Raw genomic sequence first — 26,806 nt, 5'->3', positions numbered from 1 at the left:
AGAGAAATGGAAATTGACGTCCAATTCGCCAGATGCAAACAAGGGATGCTGCAGTTCGAGGTCAGCACCTTCAACCTCCGAGCAACCTCTTGTCTTTTTTCTCATTATTATTAATTTAATTCAGCCATTATACAAGAAGAGAAAATGAGATGGACTCAATTTAGGCTCTTTGTAATTTTAATGGTCAGTGATTATAACTCTTGACCTCCAGAGTGCCCTGACTCCTTTTTATTTTATTGCTAGTGCAACTGAAATCTCACTAATTTGCAGATCTTGATTGTGATTCTATATCCAGCACATACATGAGTCCAACATACTTTTCATGCACCGTCATCTTTCTCATTGATGATCGATCACTCTTCAGTGACCATGCATTCAGTTCATTCAAATCAAGTAACATCGAGGATCATTGGAGCTGGAGCAGGAAACCACGTGGCTTTGATTTTCAAGTCGTTACACAAAATAAACTGAAGATGATCAAAACGGTCAATGCACACACTCATCCACACAATAATACACAAACACACGTGCACAGTTCAGCTTCGATCCCCCCCGGCCAGAGCTTGCTGCTGGTCACTGGACTGGAGCTGTCGTCCGAGGTACTCCCTGAAACAGAAAGACAACAGATTCGACTTTTCACTTCCAATATTCACACTACTCCTGAATTTGAATTTCATTAGAGTGTAGATTAGAGCCTTTAATGTCCTTTAAAGGAGACGTATGATGCTTTTTAAAATGTTTCTTTCCACTAGGTTATTATACAAGTTTCATATTCATACCAGAATTCTGAAAGGTCACAGATCTTCTTCTTCACGCTTTTTTCTTGGCAGTAACATTTTCAGACTTGCCATCATGACACTCAGCTTAATGCTAACAGAAATATCAAATGCCTCTCAGAACCCTAAACATTGAAAATGCTGGGAAGAACTTCTAAGGATACAAATAATGTCTTCCTTAAAAAATGAACGCTAAGATCCGTGACTGCTAATAAACATCATACGCTCTGTTCTGTTTTTCTACAGATCAACAAATAGAAGCAAAAGTATGAATGACAGCAGCGGGTTGATAACAGCACAATATTCAGGAGTCAGTGAAAAAAAAGAAAAAGCACTTTTCAGATTCTTAGTCTCAGAACATTTCTGCATATTTTCCTTTTTCTTTTCAGGTCCCTCCACCTCAAAAGACCAAATATTGCTCAACAGTGAGCTGCATGCCAGTTTTTTATTTCTTTGTTAACTGCTGAGCCCAAGCTCAAAAGTCAAATCTGTGCATTTTACGGTTTAGAAATAACTTACTAACTGGTACAAAAGATAAAAACCCACTAACTCCTGGGAACAACATCCTTGCACCTGCTCTGGATCAATTCAAATCTATCAAACAGCAGCTTTTAAGCCTCCGTCACCTGTTTCTGTGAAGTATTTACTCAGTGTTTCAGCTTTTAAGAGTGAAAAAAAAAAGAAATCCTCCACCATCACAAATCTCCACACTTCCCTAGAGCTGTCAGTGATAACCTTTAGCTGGGCTGCAAATAGCAGCTGTATGTTGATTCAGAGAATAGCCAGCGAGCTAATAAAGGCAGATGGCAATAAGTGGAAGGATAAGCCAGAGTTGTGTCGTAAATGTTCTGCAGACGGGAGCTGTCTGATGCACGTAGCTGAATAAACTAATACCTACACTGCAACACCAGTCCTGGGGGAGAAACATGAGGAAATAAATATTTAATGAATAAAGCAAAGTTTGGGCCTTTTATTTATTTATTAATTATCAAGTTGACTGAGGTGCAACAGAAAATAATCAGGTTATACTGTTATAAAAAAAGATGGTAGCAGCTAATGAAAGGTGATGATAAATACCTAATTTACAATAAAGCAAATTTTTACCTAGTCTTTACACAGGAAGGTGCTAAAGGTGCGAGTTACATTATCACATCGTTGAAAGCAACAACACAAATAAACGCTGTAATTTCAATCTGCTGAAATGCTGCACTCCAGGTCTGTTTTCTCCTGTTTTCACCTGACGGCACATTTCAGGATATTACTCATTTGGGAAACTATTTTGTCCGAAGCAAAAAAATAAATTCAAACCAAGGTTCAGCCACAACACACATTATTTTGCAATACACTTCTATTTTTGTACTTTCTTCTTTTCCATTTGTACTGTTCCGATTCTTTGAGCTGACTGTGTGTCGATAATCACCCTTTTCATTTCACATCATTTCATCTTCCTGTTTGGCAGATATTAGATGAGATGGAACAACTTCTTCCTAACATCCTTGATTTAAAAAGGCCTGAGAAAGACATTGTGTTTGAATGGTTTGATATTGCTGCTTCAAATATTCCCCGCAGTGCGTCCTTGTAACGAGCATGACACACTTTGCACATATGAGAAGCTGTGATAACTCTAATGTAAGAATAAAAATAACAACCATGTTATTTAGGAAATATGCAGCACTCAATCAACAGCACATTCTCTTCATGACAGTTTCACTAAAGGTTGACAAGAGCAATATAAGTTCACACGGAATTCACATCGCATCTCAATGTGTGATTTATAATGTATTTTAGAACCTGACTGATTCATTAGCTATAACCAATATAAATAGGTTGAAATGAAGAGATGTGCATTTGTCTACATTTTCACATATAAAATATCCAGTTATTATAATTTATCCCTAACCCTTTTCATAAATAAAAATACTTTCAGAATTTTTATATTCTGTGAAATTTGTTATATTATATATATTTGCGTGTCTATATCAATCAGGCTGTAGGGTATTTTACTATCTTAGCTTTAAAAAGTCAGGCTGTTAATATCTGATGGGCTTAAAGTATATAACTGTCACTCTGCAGCTGAATGGCAAAGAAATATAGTCATTTATCACTTATTGGATCTGAAACAACAAGGACTTAACGAAGAATAGCTGTAGTTTTTCCAGTTCACACATTCATCTGTGCTGTTGTCATGACAGCGGGGCCGGGAACCTTCAGTCAGCACAATGAGAAGATCTTGTGGAAACAGTAACAACATGGGAGCTCCCTTCAGGTGATGTGGGTGTTGTGAGCGCTTTGAAAACATCGGTCTTTGCTGAGAAATGGAGACCTCGGCTTTTTAAGAACACGAGCGCCGATCAATATCATCTTGTTCTGCAACGGCATTCGAAAAATTCCGCTCCACATAATAGTTCAGGTCAAGGTGAGCAAACGAGTGGAAAACTAAGAAGAACAATAACCATCAGTGTTTTTCATGTTTGTCTCTTTAAAAGCTGATATATTAACACATCAGAATGGCTCATGTACGGCATGTTGTCACCAGCAGTTCATCACAGTGCGTGGACGAATAAGATATAGATGTTAAAGAAAATACAAGAAGTGAAAGTGTTTAGATGTGATTTGTGTGCTGGGTTTTTAAAACGAAAGAGTTGCATTAATGAAGCTAAATGAAGAAACCTGGGATGGATTAAATATCTGTTTTCATGCTAAATCAAAGGAACTCAAGTATAAAGGTGTGTTCGATGACAGTACTCCTGTTCTCTTGCTTTTATACACCAGAAGAAAATGCAGGTATATAAATCAGAAAAATTATTTAATTCTCTTGTAGATAAAAATTCAATCTCATGGACTTGAAGTTACAGAGTTAAAGTTGAGAGGGAAAAGGTCCTTTTTAATCCCAGCAAATTATACTTTATTCTTATTTTATTCTATTCTATTTTAATTTATTTCATTTTTACTATTGGTATTTTGATGTATTGCGTGTTGCTGTTTTCTTGTTGCACTTTGTACTTTGTGAAGCACTCTGAATGAATGTCACATCTTAATTTCTTTTCCTCAGTAACCAATACCAACACTGAAAACCCCTTTGTGTTCTAGTGGATAAATACTGCTCACACTTCAGTGAAAAACCTGTGTGCATGGAATCACTTAGATGGGAAGCAGCACTACACTCCGATATTACACACAAAGCCTCAATCCACAGTTGCTCAGGGAGTCGAGTGTGTTTTAGATAGCGGCAGCAAAACCAACACATTTTCACTTGTTGCTTGTTGATTTTTAGTGTTTCCAAGCAATCCAGTGGACAGAAAAGACACAAAAGAGGATGGTTACTCAAGTGTTCTGATCGAGAGAATCAAAATCGGTGGAGTGGTGAAGACAAAGTATTGATTGGTTAGTAAAAGAAAAGCGTGTAGAGTTTGCAATGCGGCTGGTGAGGAGTTTCATTAGAGGGTATTTGAGAATACCTCAGCTTTTACACATACAAATTAAATAACAAGGATATTTTGATAAGGATCCTTTATATTTAGTTATGAAAGAACAGTAACCGCAGATACAGACATTTTACAGCTGATAAATGAACGTTTACCTCCATCGTATATGTAGCTATAGCAATTAGCTGCTTAGCGAACATGGACTTGGATTCAAAGTCACCGCTAAACTAAGCTAAGCACCTGCTGAGTATAACTTCATATTTATCGCACATACATGAAAGTAGATTCAATCTTGTCATCTAAATCTCAGCAAAGGGAATAACCACATTTCCCCAAATGTCTAACTCTTCCTTTATGGACACCTAGAATTAGCCTATGTACAAACTTTTAAATGCGGCCACACTGAAAGAAATGTCCCTAAACACAAAGCACTGCTGCAACCATCACTTGAAGATGGTTAAGATAAGATAATCCTTTATGAGTCCCACAGTCTGGACATTTGCAAAGTTAACTGCAACAAGAGGGCAGTCAAACATCAGTAAAGAAATAATAATCAGAAGAGTCACCAAACCATTGTGAGCTAGATTATCAATGTCAAATCTAGATCAATAACCAAACAAAAAAATAAGTGAGATTTAAATTCTAATGTAACAACCACCATTATATTTTAAACCTCTGTAAAGTGTCTTGGAGCATTGTTAAAAGCACTACACGGATAAATTGTAGTACTGCTTTTGTTATTGTATATAAACGTTTCAGGATTCGTATGTTCTGCTCGATTTGAGGACACAGACTGAGCTGGAGTGACATCTCAACAAATCGGCTGTTAGCTTTAATCCAACTGATTGTTCTCATCAGTACTGAGTCCACGGAGCGCTGCTCATATTCAACCCAAGCAGACGTCTAATCAGCCCAAATCAATGACATTATCTGTGATTGTGTGCAGAGCTGTTGATCATCAGTATGTAAATGCAGGGTATTGATATTTCCCTCTCAAAAGGTATGTGTCCACTGAGGGAGAGCTTTCCTCATGACACTGTACGGATGAGGAGTAGTTTCCCTCCAACAGAAAATTGTATAAATGAGGTTTAATGGGTTCATACCAGTTGTGGACCATCAGCTTCTGCACAGCCAACAGGGCGTTGTAACGGACCAGCTGGTCCTCGTGGTGCATGTGATTCATCACCAGTTGTTTTCCACCCAGCTGCTCGATCACCCTGAAATGGGAGGAATAAAAGGCATTATGGGTGACAGCCTTTAATTCACACAGAAAAAAAAAGGTCCTATTTTCCTCATTCGGTTTGGTCCAGCATCAGGTAATTTAATCCAGTCCCTGAAATGTTCTATGTATTTTATGAAAGGTCACCGGCCTTGAAAAAGGATGTCGTGCTTTGAAAGGAGGGAACAGGCCTTTATGAGGCAGTGCTTGTGGTAATTCAGTAAATGGTCTGAAAGTAGGGGAAAGTACATGCATTGGTACTGTTACATTCTTTGGGCCAACTGAGTGTAATCATCATGATAGGGCTGGACATGGGGGAATGACGACCCTGAGATTGTGACAACAGGTAAAAAGAAAAGAGAAGAAGGTTTAGAGAAGAAAAAACATTAATGATCTGTCACTCACACAGAGTCACAGGCCTAAAGAATATGTATAGAGAGAGTCTCTTTATTTTAACAAACATGGTCATCTTCAGACACACATAGGACAATGGATATTGTAAAAACGGCCAGAATCATGGAACACATTTTTTAGATCACCTGTTAATGTCTCACATAACACACACTGTTGTAAATAGAGTAAATAAAGATGGATGTGACACAAACGCTCTGCCAATAATGAGTCAGCTGTCAATCATAATGTTTCAAAACATTTTCATAGCATCAAATAACCAATTAAAACCAATTTTAAAAAATGCACTTGAACAAACATCAGTGTGATGCGAACTGACTAAAATGACAGAAACAATATTTGAGAAGAATCTATTTTAAATCCATTTTTGAATTTTTAGTTTGGTCCTTGTCCCATCCACTAACATGGAGGAGAAAGGGTTTATGTACATAAGTATACCCAAAGGCCTCAGGGAAATTGAATCTGTTGAAGCACATGTAAGTGGTGCTGCTCACTCTTACAGGACTGTACCACATGCAATTTCATATTATTCTGAAAGAGAAAGTATCTTTAAGACTGATTTGGTCTTCAATGAAAAATGTCTCACCGTTTGCCACGTGGGTAATGTCGCACATACTCTCCAACGTCGTGAGCCGCAACTGCTATGACTTGAGGATCATCGGACACCTCCAACAGCCTCGTCAAGATCCTATTGAAGATAGGCAGACAAAAGGAGAGGCATTTAAATGGTGAGGTCTGTCTGCGTCAAAAGCAAAGAGGAAGTGCTCTGAAAATTATACAATGAAATGATTAATGAATGCAATGGATTAGCTGAGATTCTTTGTCTCTTAAGTGCTGGTGGAAGTACAAATGCACAGATTGCTCAGTAAATCAAGACTAATGTTCTTTTCAAAACAGAGATTAAACCTAAACTCTAATCGAAGAAAATGACAAACAAGGATCCTCTGAAAAAGGGAAACCTTGGGATTCGAAGTGAGACAAAGCGAGGATGAGATTTAGGGAAAGAGACAAAAAGAAATTGAGGGTAATTTAAGACGGGGATGTCGTCTGAATTCAAAGAGGAAGGTGATGAGACAACGAGACGGATAAATCAGGTTTTTTACTTTATAGATTGCTGGTAAAAAATATGTTCAGATAAGAAAACCCCAACTGCATTTGACATTAGCCAATCTGTCAAAACTCAGATTTTAAAACATTAATTAAATTATTAATGATGCTATTAAAATAAAAGTAAAAATTTAGTGGCAATAGCTTGAGAATGTTTTGTGTCTTTGTGAATCTGAACAAGCTGTACTTTCTGCAAAGCTTTTTGTTTTCTGAAGTGTCAAGTTCAGGTTTTTGAGTCCCATGGAGAAAATAAAAAGCCTTGCTACAGAATCTCCTTCATCTTACTTGAGCAGCTCGTAGTTCTTCTCGTTCAGACGGACGGCATTCTCAGGCCAGAACTTCTCAGACTTGTGGACAGGACTCCATTCCAGGCGTCCAGACTTGAGTTCAGAGCTGTACTCATCGAATGAGCTGTAGATGAAAAAGAAAAAGAGATAGAACATTCAAAGGATTTTCAATAAAGAGAAGAGCACAGTCCAAGGAGCATCATAGTTTTTTGTACTTCGGAAAAAGAGGAAATGCCATCTGCTCCCCGATCATTCACAATTTATAGAAAAATGTTTTTAATGTTAAACTGGATGTTAAATATCTATTCAATAATTTGGCCTCGACAACATAACTACTTACCACGAGGAAATAAAAACATTAGTGTACTGTTTATGCTCTGGTTACTGTAATGTTTACTGTTCACTGTGTTTTACGCGATTGAAGACAATACTGCTGCCTGGTAATGTTAATCCAAACAACCGATTTCCAGTATGTATGTCTATCACCATATAAAATATATACAGTGAGAAAAGCTTTTATTCATATTACACAATCCTAACGTTTATTTACATGACTGATATGTAAATAGACACACGAGCTATGAATTTCCACCGGGGCAGATCAACCATAGTGATAAACTGGTGAGTGAGCTGTGAAGGAGATGAGTGCAGAGCTGTAACAAGAACACGATGCTCAAGTATTGTAAAAGCTTTAGAGTCAGGATCCCTGGACAAAGTCCCAGAAACTCTGAAAATTCCAGTGGCAAAACTTTGGAGTGACACTAAAGTGGCGTCAGACCCAGACTGATCCTCTGATTGAACCCTTTCAGCCTGCATTCAGGGCAGAGCTGCAGCGGACTACAAATATCTTCTTTTCTAAAAAGAGCCTGTTGTTTGTTCACAGTATCTGACTCAAGTAGAGCAAACAGTGCCAATAAAAGTTTAGAATCCGTCTATCTTTGACGGGATGTGTGTGAAAACAAGTGGGATGTTTTCAGGAGCAGGATTGGATAGTTTTTTCAAACAACTGGAACAACATTAAGTACCAGCATTAGAATGGGGGCGAACACATCATAAACACTTCAGTACTGCCTTTGACGATGTGTTTAAAGACTTCCAGATGGTCTGGATAATTTAAGTCTGTTTTTGGTGCCCTGGGCTGAGCAGAATCATTTGCATAATTAGGACATTTGGGAAAAATAGCAACATGCAAAACAATGGTGAAAATATTCAAATATTTTTGATTGATCCCAGCTTCTTTAAAATCTACATGACAACCTACCTTTAGTTACAACAATAAGTTCTCGTGTTGACGTAGCTCTCCCCTTCTCTATGTCAGGCACACACACACGTTGTGAGGTAAGTTTGGTGTTGAAGACGTTTCAGGGTTTCCCTTTGTTGCTTTGTTATTAGCGGTGAACTCGCCGTCAATTTATTTCAAAATGCTAAGTGGTATTCTACAAAATTCACATTTTCTTTATCAGTATCCTATCCTGCATCAGTAAAGTGCAAGAATTAAATCATTACCCTTTTGTAAGCAAATTTGTACAAGTTTGATGGTTCTGAGTTTTGCCAGAAAAGGACTTTTAGACCAGTGCTTTCAAAACTTGGCCAACACAGCGATTAGTCCTTTTTCATACATGTTCATACAGCATGTGTTCTTCTTCTGTGACAAATGTTTCTATCAGTTGCTCTAACAACCGTTGTTTTTTGACCACTGATTACCTGGATACATATTTAGAAAAGTTAGGTAACTGTGCTCTTAGCCTCTGTATGACTGCACATCCAAGATGATTAATATAATTCTTTCATTTTATACATCTGGAAGACGAATATGAAATGTCCCTTATATGTAAATGCTACCTTGTTTTTATGAGGTTAATTGTTAAACAAAATACACAGTAAAATATGAGAAATCTTGCGGAACCCTTGGGAACCACTGGTTTTAACCAAGCACCACAATATGGACGAGCAATTCAGTCAGTGTGGTAAAATAATTTTCAGTGTGAAAATGGGATTTAAGCAAAACACTGAACATCTGAAAAATTCTCCACATACCCTGAAGGCAGCCAGGATGATTCGGGTGACCTTCTCCTTGACAGACTCCTGGAGGATGTCGGACAGGGCTGGCACCACGTTGTAGCGTCTCAACTGCTCACAGAGCTGAGGACTGTAGGCCAGGAGCCAAACACAGAAGATCATCTGGTACTGGAGCTGGAAGCCGCTCTTGTTGCTCAGCACCGCTGTGATGCTTAAACAGAAAAACAAAAATCATATGAATAAAACAAAAAAGGGAAAAGTGCTATGAAGGACATCTTCATCTACCACCTGTTCACTAATAGAGGAGCTTTCATTTTCAGACAGTCTTTGGAGCAACGGACAAGTTGCTCAAAATACAGAGACCAGTACTAATAACTACAGCGAGCCATGCATTTGCAGAAATAGCTGGTAAGTGCAGAGATGGGCAATAATTATCTGATCCAAATTATGAAGTAAGGACAGTTTTACATACTAATACTAGACTAAAAAACTCACTTGCACAGCAAACACTTTGACATTCAACATTGGTATTAGAAAATTATTTTGTTGTTTCTTCCAATTACCCTCTTCATTTAAATGTGTCCAGAATACAATGCATCCATTTCACATGAGAGTTAATATATGACCCTGTCACTGAAGAACTCAGGAGGTTTTATTTAACATCTAAATACCAAAACCAAGTAACTGACCTTTCACATCCGAAGAGGTTATTTTTTTTATTGTTTTTTTTTAACAATGAGCACTATTCTCAAACAGAGGTGGGAGCCTTAGCTGCGCAATTAGGAAAACAAACAAAATGTTAGAAGGTCAAGTACAATCAATGCAGCTCTGAAACACTGAGTAGTTGACAAGCAGAGACAGCACATGGAAGAACACCAGTCCAAAACTTGCATTACCATCAGCTATCAAACCTGAGGCCTTGCACATGCAGTCTATCGACTATACACACCTTCAGCATAAAGGTGAAGAGGCTTACAACATGCAATTTTGTACAGCTGCAAACAACCAGTGGCAGCAAACACCATGCTGGTCTCCATCTTTCTACAAGTATTGATGACAAACTCGAGTGCAAGAGCAGGATGACAGAGAAAAAGCGGGGAAAGAACAGAAGTGAAAGTCCAGTGACAGCTGAAACGTTGCGGCTTGCACAAATCCTGCCTTTTTTCATCCTCCTGGAAGCCCCAGGTTGACCGAAGATGCACTTCACTTATACTCACTTCACTGGGGGAAATTGTTCCTGCTCCTGAGCTTGTTTCTGGACCTGTACCATGTAGGTTCTAATGAGAGATAAGCAAAAGAACAGGGGCAGAAATGTTCACAGTTGGAGGTGAGTTACTGTGTCACTGGAACAACACAGCTTGTGCTGCAAGTTTGACCCATTGTATTGGACCGTCTGCTCCTTGGAGATGTGGGCCATCAGGTTCAGAAAGGTCTTGGCACACTGAGCAAAAGCAAAACAGATATTCAGAAACTCAGAGAGACACAATAGCTCCTGTGTCTAATGACATGTTGAACACACTGCTTATATTCTGTGCAGTTAAAGTGCAGGCCCTCATACCTGATGTCCCTCATTGGTCAGAATGACCTGTTTCTCCTCAGAGTGGGCCACTTCAAACTTCTTGATGAACTCGCAGTCCTCTGCTGAAATCATCTGACTCCTCAAGGAAATGAGATTGAGATACAAACATTTTAGCACAAGCTACTATGAATTGTGCACTAATTTTAAGGTTTATACGATCTGAAGAGAGAAAAGAGTGTTTTTGACCTGAACAGATCTATTAGTCTGAATACATCCAAGTGTAAGACATGCAAAAAACAAGACATATCCTGTTGCCACCAGGGGGCGCTGTGATCTTAAGTCATGATTTCTGTGTAGATGTCATCAGGCCGGGACTCTTGTCTTACATGTCTAGTTTGGACTCGATTGGACCATGTATGTCTGAGATACAGAACCTCGTGTTTTGATGGCGTGTAATCAAACTTTGACACCACGCCACGGTCACACCGTGTGACGAAAACACGAAATTCGAGGTAGTTTATATCTCCATCTTGTTGAGATGACATTAATCTCAATATGAAGTTGATCTGATGAAAGCCCTGGGACAAGTTCGTCAGTAAAATGTGGAAATGTGGAAAATGTGGAAAATGGCCACTAAATCCAAAATGGCGGGCTTCCTGTTGTGTTTTTCACAATGCACCTCAGGACTTTTTTGTGCGTCTTGTCATGATACACAGGTGTCCCGATTTTTGTGAAGATCGGTGAAAGCTAACTGAGGGGCTTTTCCTTAGATGGCGCTGTTGAGCCATTTTGCCACGCCCATTTCAAATTACTCCAGAATTCAAATACTTTTTAGGGTTTTGAATTTCCTGCAAACTTTGGTGAGAATTTGAGCATGTCTGGGCCCTGACAAAGCCCCAAAAGGGAAATAAAAATCCTTCACAATAGGGCCTCCCACCGGAGGTGCTCGGGTCCCACCGGAGGTGCTCGGGTCAAATACAATATGTTGCACTGGACTTTTGCAGAATAGGTGGCTATTGAGTGCCACCTAGTGTTTATACAAAGCAAGACAGGATGTGCACCCAAGAGAAAAATGTATATGGTGGATTGCAATGAAAGATGTGTGTGAAAATGTATATTTCATGACTTTGTTGCTCGATTCTGTATGAAACAGGAATTACTCTGATCCAGTGTTACAGTGGTATGTAAAATACTAGCGGTCATGTTAAATACATCGTCTAGCCAACGTGGCAATGACTTTCAGAAAATTCATATGAGATGAGTTATGCTTTATTATCATGTGCATGGAGAACAATATTAGTGCTATAGTCTGAGCTACCTTCAGATGGCAGTGTTGCCTTCTACATGATTTCTGGTCACAGGCCTTAACTGTGGATGAGCCCTGGAATCATCTGTGAAGGGAGCTACACAATGAATGCTTAACTGCAATGAACCAGATGTACAATATGTTGGATGCAAGGAGGAAATAAAAAATATGATTTGATTTGATTTGATTTGTTGATTTAAATCAGAGAAATAGTGCTACACAGGGAGACAGATGTACTTATATTATTTATTTATTTATTTATTTGTATAACTGTGTTTTGCACATTATTTGCCCAATCTGAAGAGACGCCTTTTTTTAGAAAAAGAGAAAGAACATAGAGAGAAAGAAAACAGAGTAGCAGCATCAGTAACAAAACTAAAGAAACAAACTGTCCTGAGGTTTTCTTCAAGATTTATACGCAAATGTCGCCAAAGTATGAGCATTAAAGTTTGGATTTAAAGATGAGACAATCCTTTAGTTACACAAAGGGTAAATTGGCCAATTTTCAACAGACTTCTCATGTAATATAGATGTTTGTTCAGGTGAATCTAGTTTCCAGAGCTCATACTTAGTTAATCTAATAAATCCATGTTACATGAATTAAACAAGCAAAGTGATGAAAACAGATTCAGAATAATAACAGCTAGCAGCACTTCAAAAACATTATACGTATGTATTTGACATTAAAGTATTGCCTTTTTACATTGAGACACTGTGATGAGTTTAAGTGAGGGCATGACTAATGGATTAAAAATGCATTCATGGGACACTAAATGAGATGCGGTTTAGGGACACATCATTGAAGAATGTGAATTAGAGACTAACCTTTATAGATTACATAACAGTGTTTGTCAAAGGCGTGTTATCCTTCAGCCTGTGAACGAGCTGTTTCAGCACCACAGACAGCGACCTCATGCAATGTGCTCATTGGCACAACTTTCTCTGCACAAGCGTTGAAATATCTTAAGATTTTGCAAATACAAACAAAGCTCAGGTGGAGTTTATGCGTGTTTAGTTTTTTTTCTGCCTGAAGTGATATATGCTTTATTTTTTTGATAATAAACTAACATCCAACCACTCGTGTCTGCAGTCCTTCGTGTAGAAGACAGGGTTGGACCTGCACAGTAAACCTGTTCCATACTGTCGGGGCTTTACGCTCCTCACTGAGCTACTACGAGTTGGAGACAGGACGCATGCGTACTGACTTGAAGCAGCCGTTCGGGGGGGAAAAAGCCTTATGTGCCATCGGATGTAATCAAGGCAAAGAATTACCTCTTCTTGCTGTGCATACATGGTGAAATTGTAAGTACTGGTTAGCAAACCTGATGTATCATTGCACGGATATTCGATGAGCGTGGCGTTATTAGCTCGTTTCCCCGGCGTTTTAAAATGGCATGTCACTATCTCGCCGTACAGTGGGCTTTTAACAGATCTAGGCTGTGTCTTTTCGGTGGTTGTCCGGGGCGATGAAGCTCTATGCTTCTTCATGGAGGCACTTTGCATTGATCTGATGCGAGTTGCTTATAAATCGGTTTCTGCTGCTCAATCGCTTATAGGAACCATCAAAAAAAAAAAAAAATAGAAATCCCACCGAGCCGCTCACGGGTCCGTGCAGCTGCAGCGGGATTGAAGGAGAAGAATTGTGGTTTATGTGTTGTTATCATGCTTTTTTCATTTGAATGGATGCGACCACCCCCACCCCCCATTTCATCGTCTATAGCTGTTGAGTCAAGCCATAGCGTACAACCGCAATTGTGGCAGCTTTGAAGTGCCCGACACCCAACGCGTAAAAAGATGCCATTTGGCACGACGCACGAAATCTGCAGCCCCCGAATCTGAGAGGAACCGCGCGCGGATCCATTTTAGAAAATGACCAAATGGTATTGTATTCACTGAAAGGCTGTGATAGAGCGATGCTGCGGTTATAGATTTGCAAGCTGCGCCTTCAGGCCCCCCCCCTCCCTCCCTCCCATACGCCAAATCTTGAGGCATTTTTTTTTTCTTTTCTGAAGCGTCTTTTTCTTGTGTCAGGCAGTAGCCGGATGATGCGGTGAGTTGGAAGCGACAGCTTTGTTACATAAATGATCTGACAGGATTTGGCAGTGTCTGACCTGGAGATGACACATTTGTTAAAATCAGACAAGAAGTCATTCTGTGAGCAGAGCCTGTCTCTTTAGTCCATACAGGCCTAAACCTTCATGGGGATTCTGTGGAATACGCCAGAGAACTATAATCTCAATTATAACGCGGATTTCTCACGAACACCATGGATGCAGCCTAAAGGTGCAAGACAAGCTGACAATTATTTACATTATTTGCGTGTGTATTTAATTTATTGCTCCACTTGCCCCCAGTGAGCTCTGCAAATCCTTTAATGCACTGATTTTACACTCTGGCTTTCACAAATGGGATATTTCAGATTTTGGATTATGGATAATGAACCCATGGTTTAAAACCCATCCTGTTTTTTCCACATGCAATTAGTGTATGAGGGCTCATGCAGCCAGTTTGAGATTAGAGGGACTAAAATGTGCTTGGTGGATAAATATTCGCCAGCAGGAAAAACAAAATAATCTAATTATTCTTCCATATACTTTAACTCTGAGTGGAGCAACATTCCTTTACAGTGTGACCTCTGGACATGTCAGCACAGGCAATACATTCCTGCACATATAACAGATATTGGTAACTGGTAAGTGCAATTCCAATGAATTAAACCATTCAACCATTGAATCAACCATAGTGAACGTGCTGCTGTCAGAACAGTGAGGGTTTCACACTGCATTCACCTCTGCTCTTGTGACACCCAGTGTTGTTCATACCATCTTTGTTGCACTGTATCCTACGAATGCGTTGGAAGCTCAAGAGATTTTTCGTACAACGAGACAAAAATCTCAGCTCAATACTATACTCCTGACATCAAAACACTAAACCCAGCGCCTCCCTCTCCTCTCTCCTCTGCTGCAGCCCATGGGATCAGAGCGGATGGAGATGCGAAAGAGGCAGATGTCGGTGCAGCAGGAGTCGGCAGCGGGGGGAACTGCACCGGCTCAGCAGGGCCAGCCGGGCCAGGCCAATCCACGGGCCTCAAATGCTTGTTGCTTCTGCTGGTGTTGCTGCTGTAGCTGCTCCTGGTAGGTATCCCTGTGTCTTAACAGCAGTTCCCCAGCTTGTGTCTTATGTTCTTGATATTTCTGCATCTGGTCTCTAGACATTTGTCCAGTAGCTTTATTACAATGTACAACAGGCGTAATTAAAGAAATCAATCAGCTAACTGATTACTTGACTAATAATTGCTGACAGAGCATTGAAAATAATAAAGAATAATGTAATACATTTTGAAAAGTTGGTTCTATGTCCATTTGTTAAGATTATATATGTAGAGCATATAGCGGCCTGCTGATAAATGCATGTGACAGTATATGTATTATTGTAGCATGTCTATGTTACACTGCAGTGTAAACTATAGATGTGCACAGGAAGATAAATGATTTATCTTAATACATAATTTCTCTGGGGAAAGGAAGTGCAGTTTACCGTCAATTGAGCGTTTCATATGAATTCAAGAAAATCCTGTCTCGTCCACAGTGGTTGTGGTTGTTAAATCTCTATCTGGCTCTTCTTTAGTGTGTTTACACGTTTGTTTCATCATTAGGAATGAAGACCGGGATGAAAGGAACCGCAAAGCATCTTATGACGTCAAGGAAGGGACCTCAGACTGTGAAGACTGGTTAGTCAGATTCACTACAACCATCAATGAACTGTACTTTTTCTTTTTGTCAACGTTGAAGTCCTTCACTCCCGTGTTGTCTCTGCAGCCCTATGCCAACGTTGGAAGAGGTGCGCTGCTGGGGGCAGTCGTTTGACAAGCTGATGTGTTGCCCAGCGGGGAGGAACTCCTTCAGACAGTTCCTCCGCACCGAGTTCAGCGAGGAGAACATGCTCTTCTGGTTGGCCTGCGACGAGTTCAGCAAGGAGGCCAACAAGAGCACGGTAGAGGAGAAAGCTCGGGTCATCTACGAGGACTACATCTCTATTCTCTCACCTAAAGAGGTTGGTCGGCACAGATTCATCTTGTCACAACTGTGCTGATTTAAAGGGTGAAACTTAATGATGTCTGACAAATGTTCATCTCATAGGACATTCAAGCAAACATGTCTAATCAACTTCATAGTGAGAGTTAGATGAGAAAAATAGTAAATCACTCAACCATCAGATGTTATCTTAGCTTAGCTTTAAAACTGGCAATGGAGGAAACAGCCAGTGTGTCTCCGTCCAAATGTGAAAAATCTGCCCACCACCACCTCTAAAGCTCATAAATTTACACCTTGAATCTGGTTTGTTTAATATGTGCAAAAACAGACGTTTAACAACATAGAAAGACACTAAAACCCTTTATTAAACACCTCTGTTACACTTTAGTTTCGTAGATTGAGGTGATAATTAATGATTAGCTTTCTAATTAGCTTTAGAGCTCTGGTAGGCTATGTAAGCATTTCCCCGTCTTTGTGCTAAGCTACGCTAATTGGCTACTTAGATAACTTCATATTTACCGTATGGCTGTAGATCTTCTATCAATCCATCAATCTTAATTAAATAGCACATTAAAACAAATCAAATGCAATTCAAAGTGCTTCACAGGAACATTGGATGTTAAAAATGAATTAAAATCTGTTAAAAAACATGCACATTTAGATTCTGTCATTTGATTCGCATTAAGAAAAACAAATAAAAACGCAATATTTCCTAACATGATGAATCATTCTTAAAGAGGACCTTTCTCACGCTGTTCTTCCTGATGTTTCATCCTCAGGTGAGCCTTGACTCCCGTGTGCGCGAGTCCATCAACAGGAACATGCAGGAGCCCAACATGCAAACGTTCGACGACGCCCAGCTGCAGATCTACACACTAATGCAAAGAGACTCGTACCCCCGCTACATGAACTCCTCGGCCTACAAAAACCTGCTCAACACTCTGTCAGAGCAGTCCCCTGAATCATAGGGTGGTGACGACCTGTGATCTTTTAACTCTCTTTACCCCCCCGACCCCACCTAATCCGTACCCTCTTTTTTTTATTTTTTTATTTACTTTGTATGTTCAGTGTAGGATTACATGAACCGGGCCTCGGGCCTGGCCCCCTCCCAGGGATCTCAGCTCCGTTGTGATCTGCACCTGACCGAAGACACTCAGGTCTCAAAATCTCCCGAGGGCTTGAAATCACAAGTACTGCTACGGATCAACATAACAAAACACTCCAAAGGAATATGAATACGTTTCTGTTTCTGATTTCTTTTTCTTTCTTTTGATAGAAATAATCTATTTTATTTGTGTTCAGAGTTTTTTATGGTCTATTGTTTTTGTATGTTTGTTTGGGGGGAGGGAAATGATTCCTACTGTAGACTATATATATTTATGAGTTTGTAAATAGTAAAAAAATTGGAATTGTGGGTATTTTATGTGGAAACGCCTGGTTCTATTTACTGCGTATGAAAATCAAAGCTCAAGTCAAAGGCTACACGTTAGCTCTACTTGCAGGCAGCTTTGTGGGGTACTGTATGATTTGATTTACTTTGTTTTCCTCCTGTTTTTGTTACCGAACCTCACACTTTGGTACCTGTGACAACGACTTGGCAACTCCAGTTCACGTAGAACCTGTGCGTGGTTGAAACGACTGTAAATGTGGTTAAAGTAACTAAGTGGCAGTAGCTCTGTCACGTTGTGCAATTCGTTTCCTTAAGAAACTCCAGTTAGCAACAGAAGGCTGTTTTATCTTTCTTTACTCAATCTTATCTACAGAGAATTGCCTATTATTTGTTTTTCATTTAAGTGCTACTCACTGCACACCTCATAGGTTTAACACAGTTTTATCAGAGTGACATAAGAACCATAGTATTTCTATTTACCAGATAAAGTATTTTTATTTATTGATATCTATTACCAATACAGAAAACCAATAAGTACAAATAATATTTAAGAACTACTGGGAAGCTAACTGTTTAATCACTGTCAGACAAAGTAGAAATTTGGGTATCACTTCATTTTATGGTTCTATAATTTCCTTTTAACCTTTTATGGAGTGTTCTGGACAGAATAATATGACTTCGATCTACATATAGAAAAATTGTCTTTTGAAATTAACTAACAAAATTCCAGGTAATTTGCTTATTTGCGTAGAGTTACATGAGAAGCTTGATAAGCCACTGAGCAGCCTCAAAGCTCAATCATTTTATATGTGATTATATGCCAGATTCTTTCTGTGAGAAAAGCCAAGTAACCAGCAGTAACTTTCTGGACTTCACACTTGTTTACTATCAAGTTTTCCTGGCCCCCAAAAAAAGAATCGAGCACGTAGTTAGATGCAGACTTTTTCCCCCATTTCCAGTCTTAGCTTGAACCACAACCTCTTATTTAATGGTTGTAGTCGTCTAACTCTGCCAGTGTGAAAAAGTGAAATTCCAAAACAAATATGTAATTAGTATTTTATTTTAAAACTCCATATTGGCCTGTACATTAGTCATTAACACCTTCAGCTGATCTGACATAAGAAATTAACGTGACGCTACCAATTATTTCAACTTAATTGTTGTGAAGAATAACAATAGAACTATCCCCAGGTAAAACCTGACAAAACCTGACAATTACTGAGAGATTACTCAGAAATTATGGACCCGTAAAATGAAGCATTTCTCAAATTCATATGCGACCAACGTATCATCTGCTCCATGATACCGATGGTCTGAAACTGACAGTGGGGGGGAGGCCAGGTCAGCAGCAACACCAAAGCCACCATGTAAACTGTGTTCATATGTATAATCGCATCAAGCATTTCCTCTTGAGTAAAATTGGAGTTGCCAAGTGTTCAATACTTTTATGTATTCTGATAGTTTTAGTTGAATTACTTTGTTGCCTCACAAACATGTCACTCAAAGACAAGATCCTCACATGGGGAAGTGCCTTGACATTCAACTTTACGACATCTTTCTCATGGGCAACGGATGTTTTCAGACTCTTGCCGTAAGGGTGGATACTGGAGCACGGGGCCAGTTTACTGGAGATTGTCCCTCTCATTGGCCAAATTATCACGTGGGTTTTGTCTCGATTCCTTAGTCATGGCTACATCGGTCCATTTTGGTAGTGCGGAGGAGGAGGAGGAGGAGGAGGAGGATGATGAAAACACGTGTTTATTTGCAGAGGACAAAGATCAGTGGATAGGGCTGGCTGATTGGAGCGTTTTTTGCCAACCTGTCTGCTTCACGGTGGCACTTCTACTTGTCTTAGAGTTAACTTTAACTTACTATGTGCAATTTGAGCTGATGGATACACTGCGCAGATCAACCTCAAAACACAATCTAAGCCAATGGTTTGGAGTGATGCCTATAAATGTTGTTTCTTCTTCTGTTTACTATATGAAAAGTGTTATTTTGCGCTGAGTTTACTTAAGGATACATTTAAAAAAACAAATAATGTGAATGTTTACAGTATATGGTTTAGTTTTTTTCTGCTACTCTCCAAGAAAATAATGACTTGTGGGCATTTTGATTAAGATAAAATAAAGCACAATAATTTTATGGACTCCTGAATGATTTGATCTCTAAACCACAACAGTTATTAAACATTAAAATAAATTGAAACAGGTTATATGCAGTTCAAGCAAAGACTGAGGTTCCCCCCTCACAACACTTCAGCTAAATAGACCTGAAGATGTAATCAGGTAAATTATAATAAAAAAAACTACCATCAATATTGGTAAATTGTTTTACAATCCCTCTGCATATTTAAATAATAGGATTATGTTAGATCAAAAAGTAAGGAGCTCTTAATAATCAAATAGACAGGTGACTCTAAATAAAGACATTTATTATTTGAAAAGGTTTTTCATAGAGATGAGTGAATTAGTTTAGTCCTTTAAATAAGGTAAAACGTATGAACCTGACCCTTATTACATAATAATCATAAACAATGTTCACCAAAACTTATAAATATGTGTTGTACACTCTCACCTTTCTATTTTTGGTTGATTTAGTAAATATTAGGTGAGGTTTTGGCCTCAAACTTCTCAAAGTTTAATTATTAAAATGATCCACCCTCGTGTCAGTGGTCTGGCTCCAGTTTGTGTGGAGGTGAAGCAGCACAGCAGCTCAGGAGCAGAGTGGCTGCACCTGGCAATTAAAAAAACAACCTCCAGGAAAGGGAAACAATTGTGCGTCTTCCCTGGTTCAGCCAATGACATTATCCCGTCCCTAGACGGATTAATATGCATTCATCAGCATTCACTTTGATGTGATGAATATTCCACTGATAACAAATGTATCCTGACAGACACACATGAATTTGAGCAGCTATCTTTCTTAGGACACTGCATTGGCTCCCATTTTCAAACCAAAACCATCTCGCTGAACGTAATCATGAACAATTCTAAACCAAAACTTTAAACTAACCACAATCCACATCTTACCCCTAAATCCAGGGTTAAAGCATCAAACAGCAGTTTTAAAAAGTGAGGACCGCCAAGATGTCCTCACAAATATATATGTACAAGTACACACACATGTCCTCTCCAGTCCTGGATTACATTATGTGTAATGTCTAAGCTTCACATAGCCAGAAAAGACAGAAGGCACATGACACTGCAAATGAAAAGCACTTCTATTTAATCAAATGGATTACACTTTATTGGGAAATTAAATAAAACAATGCAATGTTGTGAGGGAAACACATAGTAAAATTGTTCAAAGTGTTAAAACTACATATAAAAAATGCAGATAAAAGAGAATGAGACAAGATTGATCGTATATATATCTGACGGTGAGAAACAACTAATAACAATAGCAAAAGACTTTTGGGGGGACGGGGGACGGGGGCATTGGGGGACTGACAATGAGCTCCAATCTATGATCAGGATATTTATTCAAACGGTAACTGCAGTGGCATCTTTGTATGGCACTTAATGTACCATGTGTCACAAAATACAAAGCTCCAATCTGTTGCAGAGAGACAGAACCTGGTCCAGGAATTTTGCTACTTGTCAGAGTGCTGAGGGCGAAGCCTGCAGATTCAGCAGAACTAAAACACAGAAAGAAAAAAAAATTAGTGCACAGATACAAACTTTAAACAGCTTTTACAAAACTGCATTCTGACAATAAAGGTTTTATGTAAGCAGGTTTTGGGAGCTAACAGCTAAGAAGCTGAAAGCTCGTGTAGAAGGAGAATCTGTGGAGGGAGCATTGCTTCTGCTGTGGCACTACACCAACCAGACAAACATGAATTAAAGTTTGAGTTTGTCTCTAACAACTGAGCCACAGTAGATAGCTGACATTGCAGAGGATATTGAAAAACACTTAAGTCTTAGATGTCCAGTTTTTCCCTCTGGCCGTCTAATCAACAGATATAACAAAAACAGCCAGACTAGGCAATGTGACCTCCACCAAGGAGGTAGGTTTTCATTGCTGTTTGTCTGTTAGCAGGGTTACGCAAAAACTACAAAACAGATTTCATTGAAACTCAGTGGAAGGTTGAGTTTGATTAAAGGGTGCTTTAATATTGTGAGATGGGGTGTTAACCTCAGTGGTACTATACGCGCTCTCAGTGCTCCTCTAATTGTGAGTGTGATTACTGCCAAGTTTGATATGACAGCACGACCAAAGGATTTGTTTGAGCAAGTTGTTTTTGTTAAAAAAAAGCATCATCATCATCATCATTACCATCTGACCTAGGCGCCTTGCCAAAGAGAAGTGGTTCTAGCAGTTAAACCATCCATCCGCATTAGAGAGGGTGGTGTTAGATACGTGTTCAATAATGTAGAATGGCTCTCAAAGGATGCTATTAAAATTGAATTGCCCTTAATAGTAAAAAGGTTCCTCACCGTTGGGCTACATGATTCTGACAATGAAATAGTGAATCGTGTGTGTGTGTGTGTGTGTGTGTGTGTGTGTGTGTGTGTGTGTGTGTGTGTGTGTGTGTGTGTGTGTGTGTGTGTGTGTGTGTGTGTGTGTGTGTGTGTGTGTGTGTGTGTGTGTAAGTGAGTTAGATGATGGACTCCAACAGAGTTGACATGTTAACCAACACAACATACCTTCCATCGATTTCCGCAATCATTGCAGAAGACAAACGTGGTCATTGGCTCATCAGCACTGCGAGTTTGAACCTGGGAATGATTTAAAAAAAATGCACAAACACTTAACATATATCGGCACCAATTCGCACATTACATGTTGAGTACTATGCAAATATTAATGTAATTGTAACTAAACAATGTACATGAAGTTGATTTACATTATCTTTGACTGGTCTGACAAATGGTAAACCAGTTTTAACAAGGGGTGAAATAAATGATCCACCTCATTAACTTTGTGCAGATTTCTCAGAGTAGATGTTATTCCTTGTTCAACTTATTTCAGCAACCAACCAAAACACTCATAAAGGCGCCAACTGCTGCCACAGTTAAAGCACAGGTGGTATCTTTACCTGTGTGTAGGTGCAGCACTTCCCCTTGCACTTGCCGCAGGTGAATAGATCGGTCTGAGTGCCTCCAGTTGTGGCCATCTGGTGCTCCCTGACAGCTTCTTTGGTCAAGTTCTTCCTCATTTCTTTCAGCTCGTCACTGGCCATATCCTACAGAGGAATGCCAGGTTAGGGTTGTGCTTTTAAAATCAATAAAAAACTGTTACTGTTGAAACAGGAGATAAACAATCTTATGAACAATCTATGACATCACAGGGGAGAAAGACTGTGTTCCGTATCTGTGATAATTAAAAGGTTCAGTGTGTAAGATTCAGGTGAAAGGGATCTTGAATATAAAATAATCCTAGTGAAGGGGAGGATGAGGTGAGGGGTATTAAGCTGCAACATGCAGCTTCACCATTAGATGTCACTTAATTCTACACACTGAACCTTTAAGATTAAATCATCAACAGCAACTCACCTCAGCCGTCATCTTAGCCATCCGTTCAGGGGTTACACTCCCGCATAACACAGTCCTCCTTAAATTAGGGTTTTTCATATCCTTGAGATTTGAGATCCGGCTCCGCACACGGCTTTTGTATTTCGGGTCTGTGTTCTTAAATTCTTGGAAGATGCGTGATAGCAGGTCAAGGAATTTAGTTTCAGCAATGTGTTACTTATGCTTTATCATTAAAAAAGAACAACACAAAACTACACTGATACATACAGCTTTTAGGTGAATCAGTGTTCAAATATTTAGCGTCTTATCTGGTTGACTGATCACCAGAACATTGACCTAAAGCAATTTTAGTAATTGATTGAGCATTTAAGTAATTAAATCAGTGGAAATTCTTAATGTTTTCACATTTTCTATTCAAAATAAAAGGATATATTCCTCGATCTGCGCTCCAAGTTCATCACAATCACCACCAATGGCAATATGATCATCTGTGAGAGGGCGGGAAAACAAAATGCAAAATATTGAGTTAGTCCAGCTGATAATTAAAAACCACAAAAACAGATATAATATGTTGAAAATGTATTGAACATAGGATAAAAAACAGGATTACCGCCAGTCTGCAGAGCATTGGCCAGCAGCCCTCTGCACTTGACCCTGATGGAATCAGAGGTGTTGGGGGCACGAGGAAAGGTGTTGATTAACGTGTTGGATGAGACTTCGGTGGTTTCGCTCTTGCTGCTGGAGTTACTGCAGGAGCTGCTACAGGAGCAATAAGAAAAGTTCATTAGGTTACTAAAGCGTAGCACATTTTTAAAAAAAAGGACATGTTAATAAAGTGTAATACAAATACAGTCCATAGACAACTGTAAATGGCAAACTGATGTACGAGCAGTTCTTGTTACCTCTCCTCTTTTGCCTCTGGGCTTCCCTGCGAGGGAGAAACAACAGGTGTCGTTTGCTCTTTCCTCTTGTCATCTGAAGGTTTGTCTCCACCTCCAGGCTCATCTAGCATTCAGGTGATAAAAGAAAACATACAAGTGAGGAGAACATCCAAGGGAGAGTGATACAGGCGAAGACAATATTAAAGTCAGTAAAATCAATACTTATATACATAACAATACAGCCTCATAGCTCTGGAGTAAGAAAAAATAGCCTGACAGCTCTCCTTTAGTTGTTCCCTGAAATAGTCTGTAGTGTTCCTCAGACTTTCTTGATAATATCTGTTTGGAGAGAAGTGTCAAATTGGAACTTGTTTAACAAGATAATGTTTCAGCTTTTGGACCTAAATTGATGAATTTGTGGAAACTAGAAATTGTAGAAACTACAACGTGTGTAACGTGGAAATTATGCAGCAATGAGTCCCTCGTAGGAACTGAACCAGGTACATTATATCTAAAGCACTTAGCTACCAACATTTCTATGCTCAATAAAACTGGAGAAACTGTATTTAACTCTAACATGAACATAATAGTAGATAACATGCACATTTCATAAAAGCAGCAAAATAACACTGAAGAAGCAAAGTGGCTCGCCAGTATCACAAGCAATCTGTTTTTTTTAAATCCGGTTTTCTCTGGCTGATGTTTGCTATCTGTGTGGATGCTTCACTGAAGCTGCTGTTCATTTGTTTTTGCTGCTTAACAGCTCACTTACTCTCAATGCCGTGAGTACGAGACAACAACTTAAGAAACTCCAGAAGGATATTTTTGACAGCAGGTGTACACAGACTATTAACACATGTTCAGATTTGGTTTGGACTTTACAGAGCTGATATTAATCCTTAACAAAAATATGTTTGATTGGCTCTGATAGACTCATGTAGAAGAACGTGGGACATGAAATATATATAATTTAGAAACATTACACATAAGAAAGCAAATTACCCAAAAGCTTCTTCCACGATTTGATCAGGGACTTCGCTAGGGATGTCACCTCATCGTCTGTGCTCTGCTTGCGGATGGCGTTAACGGACATCCCGATTCGGGTAGACTGTGGAAAGACATTGGGGGAAAAGACATGATGTTAGAGCTTCAGGGTTTGAAGGCTGCGCGCGTCGATTACAAGTCTCAAGAGACAAACAAGCAAAATCACCTGCAGCAGCTCGAGAGTCATGGGGATACTGCGCAGCTCCTTCAGAAGGTCCAAAGCACCGGCCTGCGGAGGGGAGGACACAGAGTTTAGATACAGTCTGACCCTTCTCACCAGCAACATTTCATGAATACGTCAACACGGGCAAATCACACAGATCCTGCTTCCGTTCTACAAGAGTTACATTTGATTTATTAATATCTCAGAACAACAATATATCTGCAAGTGAAACCAATTTAGACAGTTTGCAGCTCAACTGATAATTCATCAAGCCTCAGAAGGGAAAGAAAAACGTGATGACTTGCTCTGACGTTAAATCAAATGATGTAACTTAAGGTTTTTAAAGAGTTGGCGGGACATAGTGAGATATTTACATATGTCACTTGGGGATCTATGAAACTGATAAAGTCTTTATATACAATGTTTTCACATTTGAACGATGCTCGAGAGGATGAGCGGCAGATTAATAGATATCGGACAGGATCGTTACCTGCAGAGCCATTATTGTCGTTACACCACTTGAGGTGTGACACAGTTCCCACACCCACAACAGTTTATTTACTAAATACTCAGCAGCTTCCAAAACGTAACTTAAACCTGAAAAGATAAATGTTCATGTCAATACTTCTTATCTTCAAATGACCGCATCCAAGCCAAGCTAGCGAGAACCAGTGAGCTGCTATGTGGCTAACTGCTAGCAACACAGTGGTGCCGCTAACATAAACAGACCTGAGAGCTAGCAGTTAGCGGCTAACCTTAGCAATGGCTACTGGGTGCTGCTTATTGTTGGAAACAGTTCGCATGTGAGGGGGGATAAAGTGGGGTTGGAAGGGACACGCCGGTGCGGAGCAAGCTGCGGGGTCAGCTAGCTCAACAGGCGGCAGTAAACCGCATCACAGCCCGTTAGCGCCCAGACGTTAGCCTCGCCACGGCTGTGCAGGTAAACATTCATTCTTCTCACCCCGTTCTTCTTCTGCGCCATTTTATCCATCTTCTTCGCGATTCTGATTATCTCCTCTTCCTCCTTCTTGCCCATGTTGGCGGTTCCGATGGAGGCGCCCAAAAGAAAAAGAACCAGGGAGCGAGCGGGGTGTGAGAAAGACGGTCCGCGACAAAAGAGCACGGCGCTGGGGGAGAAGGCGGCGGAGGCGTCTGCCAGGCGGACCGGGGACCGCACTGAGCCGCCGCTGTGTAGCAGACCGCACCAGTCGATGCAGGAGCAGTCCAGGCAGAGTCAATCGAGGCGGAAAGCTCGATTCCTGTGGGAAATGTCTGATAAGAAAACAGTTGATCACTCAGGACCTGAGATCAGAGAACAGGACACGTGGTTTTTATATAAGCACGTAGAAAACACTACTCTGTGTTTCGTTCTCCAGGAACCAGCTTGTTCGCCTGCAACCCAAAACAAAGCCTGAGTTATAGCAATACCACTTCCTGTCGTCAGATGCTGCCCGAGTGCCACCTGCATCTCTGCCTGGATCACAACGTGCTTCTCAGACGGAGACACGTGGGTCTCCGTTTCCACGTTGTTAACCTTGGAAAGTTGTAAATAGGAAAGGATTTAAACGATCTGTTGATTAATGGGACACATCCGTGAGCTATTTTAATGATTGATTAAAAGTTTAACCCATGTTGAAGCAAAAGATGTGATTAGTCAATTGACAGACAATAAGTCAGCAGCTATTTTTGGGGTTTCAGGCGTCTCATACAAAAATAAGAATTATTATTTCATATTTTTGGTCTAACTA

General features: G+C 39.8%; 3 protein-coding genes across 8 annotated transcripts; 1 reads left to right on the top strand and 2 right to left on the bottom strand.

Moving 5' to 3' along the window:
- Nucleotides 1-410: 410 nt before the first annotated feature.
- LOC117778146 (V-type proton ATPase subunit H-like) lies at nucleotides 411-7,396 on the bottom strand. The gene is made up of 5 exons (XM_034613453.1): nucleotides 7,224-7,396; nucleotides 6,418-6,519; nucleotides 5,305-5,418; nucleotides 515-606; nucleotides 411-482 (listed from the first exon to the last, which is right to left on the bottom strand). Exons 1-4 carry the CDS (start codon nucleotides 7,379-7,381, stop codon nucleotides 537-539), a joined length of 444 nt encoding a protein of 147 aa, XP_034469344.1. The 5' UTR covers nucleotides 7,382-7,396; the 3' UTR covers nucleotides 411-482; nucleotides 515-536.
- A 5,794-nt stretch (nucleotides 7,397-13,190) lies between these two features.
- On the top strand, nucleotides 13,191-19,642 carry rgs20 (regulator of G protein signaling 20). 3 transcript variants are annotated; one of them, XM_034613452.1, is made up of 5 exons: nucleotides 13,191-13,371; nucleotides 15,037-15,203; nucleotides 15,725-15,799; nucleotides 15,888-16,122; nucleotides 16,883-19,642. In XM_034613452.1, the coding sequence occupies exons 2-5, from the start codon at nucleotides 15,040-15,042 to the stop codon at nucleotides 17,069-17,071; spliced, it is 663 nt and encodes a 220-aa protein (XP_034469343.1). In that variant the 5' UTR covers nucleotides 13,191-13,371; nucleotides 15,037-15,039; the 3' UTR covers nucleotides 17,072-19,642. The 3 variants fall into 3 exon arrangements, with proteins under 3 accessions (XP_034469343.1, XP_034469341.1, XP_034469342.1); XM_034613450.1 differs by lacking the exon at nucleotides 13,191-13,371 and adding an exon at nucleotides 13,537-14,119; XM_034613451.1 differs by lacking the exon at nucleotides 13,191-13,371 and adding an exon at nucleotides 14,618-14,761.
- Nucleotides 19,643-20,704: 1,062 nt separating this feature from the next.
- Nucleotides 20,705-26,608, bottom strand: tcea1 (transcription elongation factor A (SII), 1). 4 transcript variants are annotated; one of them, XM_034614121.1, is made up of 10 exons: nucleotides 26,020-26,257; nucleotides 25,062-25,124; nucleotides 24,854-24,959; nucleotides 23,873-23,975; nucleotides 23,581-23,729; nucleotides 23,402-23,458; nucleotides 22,992-23,146; nucleotides 22,535-22,681; nucleotides 22,143-22,214; nucleotides 20,705-21,133 (listed from the first exon to the last, which is right to left on the bottom strand). In XM_034614121.1, the coding sequence occupies exons 1-10, from the start codon at nucleotides 26,092-26,094 to the stop codon at nucleotides 21,125-21,127; spliced, it is 936 nt and encodes a 311-aa protein (XP_034470012.1). In that variant the 5' UTR covers nucleotides 26,095-26,257; the 3' UTR covers nucleotides 20,705-21,124. The 4 variants fall into 4 exon arrangements, with proteins under 4 accessions (XP_034470012.1, XP_034470013.1, XP_034470010.1 ...); XM_034614122.1 differs by having other exon boundaries at nucleotides 20,719-21,133; nucleotides 23,581-23,726; nucleotides 26,020-26,094; XM_034614119.1 differs by lacking the exon at nucleotides 20,705-21,133 and having other exon boundaries at nucleotides 22,110-22,214; nucleotides 26,020-26,608.
- Between the last annotated feature and the right edge of the window lie 198 nt (nucleotides 26,609-26,806).

This window comes from Hippoglossus hippoglossus, chromosome 17 (genome assembly GCF_009819705.1).
Source record: "Hippoglossus hippoglossus isolate fHipHip1 chromosome 17, fHipHip1.pri, whole genome shotgun sequence".
Taxonomy (NCBI): Eukaryota; Metazoa; Chordata; class Actinopteri; order Pleuronectiformes; family Pleuronectidae; genus Hippoglossus; species Hippoglossus hippoglossus.
This window is presented reverse-complemented; position numbering and strand designations above follow the sequence as displayed.

What these genes read in the sequence shown, in the direction of transcription:
- LOC117778146 (XM_034613453.1), bottom strand. Translation starts at nt 7,381, where the DNA reads ATGTTCTATCTCTTTTTCTTTTTCATCTACAGCTCATTCGATGAGTAC. An exon ending in AAGAACTACGAGCTGCTCAA is followed by an intron (nt 6,520 to 7,223) that starts GTAAGATGAAGG and finishes TATCTTCAATAG; the next exon opens with GATCTTGACGAGGCTGTTGG. An exon ending in AAGCTGATGGTCCACAACTG is followed by an intron (nt 607 to 5,304) that starts GTATGAACCCAT and finishes TTTCTGTTTCAG; the next exon opens with GGAGTACCTCGGACGACAGC.
- tcea1 (XM_034614119.1), bottom strand. Translation starts at nt 26,094, where the DNA reads ATGGGCAAGAAGGAGGAAGAGGAGATAATCAGAATCGCGAAGAAGATG. An exon ending in TGACTCTCGAGCTGCTGCAG is followed by an intron (nt 24,960 to 25,061) that starts GTGATTTTGCTT and finishes GTCTTTCCACAG; the next exon opens with TCTACCCGAATCGGGATGTC. An exon ending in ATCGTGGAAGAAGCTTTTGG is followed by an intron (nt 23,976 to 24,853) that starts GTAATTTGCTTT and finishes CCTGAATGCTAG; the next exon opens with ATGAGCCTGGAGGTGGAGAC.
- rgs20 (XM_034613452.1), top strand. Translation starts at nt 15,040, where the DNA reads ATGGGATCAGAGCGGATGGAGATGCGAAAGAGGCAGATGTCGGTGCAG. An exon ending in ACCTCAGACTGTGAAGACTG is followed by an intron (nt 15,800 to 15,887) that starts GTTAGTCAGATT and finishes TTGTCTCTGCAG; the next exon opens with CCCTATGCCAACGTTGGAAG. An exon ending in CTATTCTCTCACCTAAAGAG is followed by an intron (nt 16,123 to 16,882) that starts GTTGGTCGGCAC and finishes TTTCATCCTCAG; the next exon opens with GTGAGCCTTGACTCCCGTGT.